The 8,429-nt window shown below is 51.4% G+C and overlaps 1 protein-coding gene across 1 annotated transcript; it reads left to right on the top strand.

Annotated features, from left to right (window-relative positions):
* The first annotated feature begins 1,558 nt into the window (after positions 1-1,558).
* Positions 1,559-8,133, top strand: Cdc42ep2 (CDC42 effector protein 2). The gene is made up of 2 exons (XM_004656661.2): positions 1,559-1,660; positions 6,783-8,133. Exon 2 carries the CDS (start codon positions 7,099-7,101, stop codon positions 7,741-7,743), a length of 645 nt encoding a protein of 214 aa, XP_004656718.1. The 5' UTR covers positions 1,559-1,660; positions 6,783-7,098; the 3' UTR covers positions 7,744-8,133.
* The last annotated feature ends 296 nt before the right edge of the window (positions 8,134-8,429 follow it).

The raw sequence follows: 8,429 nt of genomic DNA, 5'->3' as shown, positions 1-8,429 counted from the left end.
CAAGGTAGGGTCTCGCTCTAGCCAGGCTGACCTGGAATTCTCTATGTAATTCAGGTTGGCCTTGAACTCACAGCAATCTTTCTATCTCTGCCCTCCAAGTGAGGGATTAAAGGCATGTGTTACCACACCTGGTTTATTTATTTGAGAAAAAGAGAGAAATGGGTGTATCGGAGCCTCCTGCTGCTGCAAATGGACTCCAGATGCATGTACCACCTCATGGATCTTTTTTTTTTTTCTTTTGCTTTTTCAAGGTAGGGTCTCACTCTAGCTCAGGCTGACCTGGAATTCACTATGTAGTCTCAGGGTGGCCTTGAACTCATGGCGATTCTCCTACCTCTGCCTCCCAAGTGCTGGAATTAAAGGCATGTGCCAGCCCCTTATTTTCTAATTTTTATTTATTTGCTAGGAGAGGGGTGGAGGGAAAGAGAAATGAATGAAGGTGACAGGGCCTCCAGATGTATGAGCCACTTTGTGTATCTGACCATATGTGTGTACTGAAGAATGGAACCCAGGCCCAAAGGCTTTATAAGCAAGTGCCTTTAACCACTGAACCCTCTCTCCCGTCCAGGGTGGGAGGAGACACACATTTAATGTACAGCCCACCTACTTACAACGTGGCCCAGGGAGAACACACCCCTTTCTGCACTGTTCAGATATCAGGCTATCTCCAAGCCACAAGACCATCCCTGGTAGAGTCCACCTGACCAATCCCTGGGAAGCTGAGGAAGGACTGGAGCAGGTTCAAAATTAAATCCTGGAACTTCCTTGTACTCCTTTTCTGATGCTTCCCAAAGAAATTCACACAAGCTTGTGGGCCTTGAAACAACACAAATTCATTATCCCACATTCTGGACGTGAGAAGTTCAACAAAGGTTGCATTGGGTCAAAACCAAGCAGTGAGCATAACTGTTTTCCTTCTGGAGGCACCAGAGAAGGATTTTTTTTTTTTCCTTTTCTTCAATCTTCTGGAGGTTGAAACCGTCCTTGGCTTGTAACCCCTTCCTGTTCCAGCTTCTAGAGCCATACCATAAACAGGGCTTGGTGGTGCGTGCCTGGAATCTCAGCATTCCGGAGGATGAGAGTTTAAGGCCACCCTGAGCTGCAGGGCTTCAGGTTAGCCTGGGCTAGAGTGTAAGGGAGGGACAGGGAGAAAAAAAAAATAACAGTACCATAATCCCCCCCCCCTTTCTCCTCCCTTTCTTCCTCCCTAAATTTGAAAGAGGTTCAAATAGGCGCTGCCAAGGCCCCATTCATTCCCGTAGCAGTTACTGAACATACGTGGACGGGCGCCTCCCCCAACCCAGCCCGTAAGGGAAGGGAACCGGCCCAAGGACGAACGCACAGTGCAAGCTGAAATCGATCTTCCGACCCCGGCTCCCCCGGCGCTTCCAGAGTCAAGGGTTCTGCTTCCGACAAAAGCTGCATTCTGCGGAGGCCATCCCGGACAGGGAACGGATCCGGGCCTCCCATCCCTCGCGAACCCCCGGGAGGCTCCGAGCTAGGCAGCCGGGGTGGGCGGGGCCTGACTGGGCGGTGCTGTCATTGGCCCCGCGGGCTGAGGGCGGGGACCGCAGGACCACGAGTTCCCAGCCCGGCTCGGGTCTCCCAGCTCAGCTCCGCCGCTGCTCCGCTCCCTGGCTCCGCCGTCAGCTTCCCCACGGTGAGTTCGGGCCTCGATTCTACAGCCTACAGCCCCCGCGCCAGAGGCCTGTCCGAGTGGCGCTCGCTGTCTGGCCCCGGGCGCCTGGGGCTCCGAGGCGTCTCCCGCTCGCCCCTGGACCGTCGCGGTCCTGCCTGTGACCTCCCCCGGCCCGCGCCCCAGCCCCGGGCCCCCGGGAGAGTCCTCTCGCGGCCCCGAGGCCCCGTGTTTTGTTTTTGTTTGTTAAAGCCTACGGTGAGGTGTCCTCTTTCTAGCTGCGGCTGCGGTGACCCGAAAGGGATCCGCGCTGAGCTGGACTGCGCCCAGGCTGGGGACCCGGGAGGGATTGGCGCCGGAGCTTAGGAGCCAGACCCGGCGGGGAAGGGCGGGAGCCTGCGTGCCCGAACTCTGTCTGGCCTTGCGCCGAGCGGACACTCGGACATCGTCCAGGCCAAGGAGAACACTCGCGGAGGCTCCTCCCCCAGAGCTTGGAGACAGGGGCAAGGTCCCCAATATCGTCTCCTTTCCCCATCCCCCTCGGTTGTCTTAACGTATGACCAAGAGAAAAAGATGCGTGTGAACCAACCGTCATCTGGTACGCGCAGCTAGCTCCTCTGGGGTCTCCAGCTCGGAGCCCGAGGCGCACTGGGGACCCGGGTGCGCTCCGGGTCTCCGGCATGACAGCGGGGACGCGCGCGCCACCTGGCGACTGAGGATCCTGGCACCGGTCTGCGCCGTGGCCCGGGGAATATCCCGCCGCCGGGGAGCCAGCCTCTGGGTTGGGGTTGTCCCTGCTGGCTGCAGGAGGACGACGCCTGTAGCGGTTATTTGTCCTTGCCAGAACAGCAAAAGTACTTCAAGGAACGCTCTGCAGGTTATATGCCAGGCATCCATTTGACAGTGACCGCGGACCTATTATGCAGTGGCCTCTCACTTGCAAGCTAGCAATGAGTTGCTTTATGTTTAGTCTTTTATAGATGGAGAAGGTGAATCCCAGAGAGGAGGGTTGGCTTACCTAAGATCATCGAGGCCCAGGGTAGAACTGGCTTCAAATACAGTTCCCCTGACTTCAAGGTCGGGGCCAGGGAGCTGTTTCTTGAGCGTCCCTAGTGAGCAGTGGCTTAATATTTCTCATGACCAGAAGGGGCTCTGCCTCCAGGAAGTCATTTTCTCTGAGGGACACCCACCAAGCTGGGATAGCTCCCACTGCTGCGGGAAGCCCCTCCCCGGCCGCCAGCCTTGTCCTAATCAGAGCTCCTTCTCAAATCTCTGGACAAGTTCTAGAGAAGAGGCAGCAAAGGTTGTAGATGGAGGAGACCTGAGAACTTGGGTGATTTCAATCCTGCTCCCCAAGCGCATCACCATTATGTGGCCCACTGCTTCGGAACCACATGAACCAGGCTGGGTACCAAAGCCCTCTTGCTAGTTAGATGATTTTGGTCAAGTTCCTTAACATCTCTTAGGTTCAGCTCCAGCCTCTGTCCAGGGCAATGACACCCACTGCAGTATGGCTGGGAGAATTAACGTGAGGAACTGCATGGCAGTCTGGAGGCTAGGGTCTTGTGGTTGCCAAATCCGAATACTTAGGGCTTGCTGGTTGTAATTCCCAGCTGTCCCTTGGGTGATTGCTGCTGGCCCCGCCCTGCCCCTTAGCCTCGGTTTTCTCTACATCTGGATTTGGGCGGGTACATCTGGCGCTGAGTGAGACAGCTGTCAGGGCCTCCCAGTTTGCCGTGGAAATATTCATTCTGTCTTGGCGCTCTGCTGGGATGAAATGGAGGTGGAGGGAGGACCTGGCCCAGGCTCTGGGCAAATCTCTCTCAGTGGGAAGGAAGGAAAAGCTACCCTAGTGTGTCTCGCTGGGCTGCGGAAAGAACAGATTGGATCTTGTCAGCATGCTGTTGGTCTGGCATAGTGGTCACAGGATGAATGAGTTGATGGGATTCCAAGACCCAGAGTGCCTGAGGTCTCCCCTCCCCACAGCTTCTCCAGGCTCAAGTGGAACCCACCTCAGGGGAGTCATTCCTTTGTTTCCTGCTGAGCTGCAGGTGCTCTGGAGGAGCAAGATGTCCTGCCTCTGTGGTTCAGCATGATTGACCTAGGGTGTCCGGCCTTGGGGTGGGGTTTCCTGAGACCCATGTTGGGGGAGGCAGGAGTTAGGATTCTGACCTGCCTGTATCCTCTTGCCTCCTTCCTGCCCCTCCTGCTCACTCACTCTCTGCCTGCCCAGGATGGAGAACGAGGCAGAGGAAATGACAGATATCTCCTTTGCTCAAGCTGGTCTGGTGGGGGGGGAGGAGGCAGTGAGAGAGGGTGGGCTCCTCTGGCTTGAATCCTGACCCTTCCCTTACCTGCTGGAGGATCTTGGACACATCACTGTGTCTTTTCTATTGGATTCTGTGTCTGGATTTAAATGTGCTTGTATGGGGCCAATCAGGTCTTGCATAAACCCTCACCCCACCACCGAACCAGAGGGTATATTGGCTCTGCTTCCTTTTTTGTTAACAGTTGACACTTATTCATAGTCTATTTATTTTTTCCACATTAAAAATAGCTTTGTTTTTTCACAACTACATAAATAATACATGCATATAAATAACACATGCTTATTAAGTTGATGGCTGGGGATACAGCTCAGTGGTAGAGCCCTTGCCTGGCATGAATAAGGCCTTGAGTTTGATCCCTAGCAACTCAAGAAAAGAAGGAAAAGCCAGGTGTGGTGGCACAGGCCTTTAATCCCAGCACTAGGGAGAATTGCTGTGAGTTCAAGGCCAGCCAGAGACTAGTTCCAGGTCAGCCTGGGCTAGAGCAACACTGTACCTTGGAAAACTAAAAAAAAAAAAAAAAAAGTTAAATAAATAAGAAAGTGAAAATCAGCCTGAAATTATACCATAATGAAATAACTATTGTCAGCATTTGGACAAACACCCCTTTGCATTTATCTATGTTATACACATATAACATATTCTAATGATGGGACAAGTGTTACAGATTTCTTCTGTTTTTCCTTTGTTTTGTTTTGTTTTTCCAGGCAGGGTCTCATTCTAGCCCAGGCTGGCGTTGAGCTCATCTGTAGCCCTAGGTTTTAGGGGTCCTCCTGCATTAGTCTCCAGAGTGTTAGGACTAAAGGGGGTAGTGGTATAGTGCCACCATGCTTAGCTAAAGCTCTAACATATATATAAAATATATATTACCATATATATAAAATTTTCAAGGTAGGATTTCACTCTCACCCAGGCTGACTTGGAATTCACTATGTAGTCTCAGGGTGGCCTCGAACTCACGGTGATCCTCCTACCTGTACCTCCCAAGTGCTGGGATTAAAAGCATGTGCCACCATGCCCGGTTAATTTTTTTTTTCTACATATTTTTAAACTTTTTTTGTTGTTTTTTTTGTTTTTTGGATTTGTTTGTTTATTTTTTGAGGTAGGGTTTCACTCTAGTCCAGACTGACCTGGAATTTACTATGTAGTCTCAGGGTGGCCATGACCTCATGCTGATCCTTCTACCTGTGCCTCCCAATTGCTGGAATTAAAGCATGCACTACCACACCCGTCTTAAACTTTTTTTTTTTTGTAATTTTTATTTATTTATTTGAGAGAGAGAGAGAAAGAGGCAGGGACAGGGCCTCCAGCCACTGCAAACAAACTCCAGACACGTGTGCTCCCTTGTGCATCTGGCTTACATGGATCCTAGAGAGTTGAATCGGGATCATTTGGCTTTGCAGGCAAATGCCTTAACCTCTAAACCATCCCTCTAGCCCTTAAAACTTTTTTTTTTTTTACTGACATTTTCCATGATTATAGATAACAAACCATGATAATTCCCTTTCCTACCCCACCATCCCCTTAAGAGATCCACTCTCCATCATATCGCCTCCCTCTCAATTAGTTTTATTTTGATGTCATCTTTTTTCTTTTTCTTTTGAGAGAGTGAGCAAGAGAGAGAGAACTGGTGCACAAGGGCCTCAGCTATTGCACTTGAACTGTAGACACTTTTCCAACTATTATGAGGGTCTTGTGAAGGTAGTGCTGGGCACTGTGAGGTCACGGGTATTGGGACCCATTTGTGTCTGAACGATTGCATTGTAAGCGGTCCTACCCTTCCTTTGGCTCTTACATTCTTTCTGCCACCTCTTCCCTAATGGGCCCTGAGCCTTGGAAGGTGTGATAGCGATGTTTTGGTGTTCAGCACTCTTTTGTGTCCCCTTCTCAGCACCTTGGTACCTTTTGAGTCATCCCAGTGGTCACTGCCACCTGAAAAGAGAAGCTTCTCTAACCAAAAGTGAGAGTAGAATTAATACATGGGTATAAACGTCAAGTAAAATGCTTACAGGGCAATTTGGTGAGCATAATATATACATTTAGCCAGACAAGAGCAGGCATTATACTCCTAGATCTCGTGACCTCCCCCGCCATAAGCTTTTGACTAGGATTTCAGTACCAGGCATGTATTCTGTCCTACGGAGTGGGCCTCCAGTCCAACTAAAAAGCAGTTGGTTGAGCCAGTGTGGTAGCACACGCCTTTAATCCTAGCACTGGGGAGGCAGAATTAGGAGGATGGCCATGGGTTCAAGGCCACTGTCCAGCCTGGGTTAGAGTGAGACCTTACTTCGAAAACTAAAAACAAAACAAAACAAACAAAAAGTGGTTGGTGTCTGCCATAACAAACATGCCACTATTGCAGCTGTTGGCTTATTTGGCCTGGTTGACCAAATTTAAGGCTTGTAGTGTCCACTGTTGCTTACTCCCACTCATGACCTCTTTCCATAGAGCTGCATGTAGCATAGCGTTTTCCACCCTTCTGTCAGCTGGTTTTCAGGAAGGTTTTCAGCTCAGCTCTATTAAATTTTGTCTGTCAGTTTGTTTTTCTTAGGTAGGGTCTCCCTCTGGCCCAGGCTGACCTGGTATTCATTCTAGTCTCAAGATGGCCTCGAACTCAGTGATCCTCCTAGCTTTGCTTCCAGAGTGCTGGGATTAAAGGTGTGTGCCACCACACTGGCTTTGGCTTGCTTTTTGGATGGCTTTGAACTCCTGATCCTCCTGCCTCCACTGCCCCACTGCTGGGCTTCTAAACATGCACCACTGTGCCTAACACTTGATAGTTGCTTCTATCTTGATTTATATGTCTCTTTCTGTTTCAGCTCCTCAGCCCTGGACTCAGGAGAGACCCTTGGGGACAAAACCAAAAGTACATTACAGCTGAACAAGATCTTCACCTTCAATTCTCCCAAGAGGATTTTGGGGAGAAAGTCACACCCTGACTTTAGTGGTCTTTATTTTTCCTTTTTCTAACTCCTTGGGCCAACTTTGACATCTTTCCTCTAGTCTTTGTCCTTTGGAAAATCCTAGCATCTAAGAACAGCCTTCTGGAGGCAGTGTTTTGGGTTGGGAGTTTTCAGAGGAGGCGTTACAAGCAAGCTGTGGATTGGGCAGTCAATACTGTGTGTTGAGGTCACCATGTCCACAAAGGTCCCCATCTATCTGAAGCGTGGCAGCCGCAAGGGCAAGAAGGAGAAGCTGCGGGACCTGCTATCCTCAGACATGATCAGCCCACCACTGGGGGACTTCCGTCACACCATTCATATCGGCAGCGGTGGTGGTGATGACATGTTTGGAGACATCTCCTTCCTGCAAGGCAAGTTCCACCTCCTGCCAGGAACAGCAGTGGAAGAGCCTGAGGAGGATGGCAGCTTTGACCTCCCCTTCCAGTTCACCCGTACTGCCACGCTGTGTGGGCGGGAGCTCCCCAACGGGGCATCACCTCTGCTTAAGAATGCCATCTCCCTCCCAGTCATTGGTGGTCCCCAGGCCCTCACCCTGCCCACAGCCCAGGCCCCACCCAAGCCCCCTCGCCTGCACCTGGAGACTCCGCAGCATTCCCCACAGCCCTCCCCGGAGGAAGCAGGAAATGTGGACATCTGGAGGATTCCAGAAGCTGGCTCAACCCACAATGGGTTGACCCCAGAGTCAGAAGTTGAGGAGCCCTTCCTGTCCCATGCCAGCTCTTTGCTGTCTCTGCACGTGGACCTAGGGCCCTCCATCCTAGATGACGTTCTTCAGATCATGGATCAGGACCTGGACCGAGTACAGATCCCCACATAGGCCCCTTGGCTGACCAGGCAGGGCACCAGTTGAGATGATGCCAGTGATTATCACTTTGGGCCTTTGTTTCCCTCCCTCCCCCGAAAGGGCTCAGAATGCCATCTTGCTTTCTTCTAACAACCCACAGGGGCCACGTGCAGAAGTCAGCTCAGTGTCCTGAGCATCTTGGGTCACCTGGATTGCCATTGCCAGTTGTCCCCTCTTCCCTCGGTGCTTTTGGGGCAAGGGTCTACTGAAATGGACCTCTTTTTTCTGCTTCAGCCTCATTGGATGCCCTGATTGGGAGGTGGGGGAAGAGGTAGGCTGTTCCTGACTTCTATGCCCTGCCTCATGAGCTTTCCACACAAGACCAGGTGATTCTGGTTGCAATAAAACCTGCTGCTGCTGGTGGCTGAGCCTCCTGTACCCTCGCTCCAGGTTTCCTCCCTAAGGTGGGCCAATCTCCATGAGCTACAGGCTTGTGTGGGAGAGAACCCACCCAGAAGGCTTGGTAGAGGTCAAGCTCCTCCCAACCCCCACCCCTACACTTCAAAGGGGTTGACTGGGTCTACAGTAAGAATGAAACTTTTGTACCCACCCAGGGACACACACACACAAAGAAACAGAAGCCAACCAAGTGTTAGTCGTGGACATTTATTTGGATGTTTGGCAAGAAGGTGGCTGGGGTCTTCTGGGAAAGAAAGAGA

This window comes from Jaculus jaculus, chromosome 1 (assembly GCF_020740685.1).
Source record: "Jaculus jaculus isolate mJacJac1 chromosome 1, mJacJac1.mat.Y.cur, whole genome shotgun sequence".
Classification (NCBI taxonomy): Eukaryota; Metazoa; Chordata; class Mammalia; order Rodentia; family Dipodidae; genus Jaculus; species Jaculus jaculus.
This window is presented reverse-complemented; position numbering and strand designations above follow the sequence as displayed.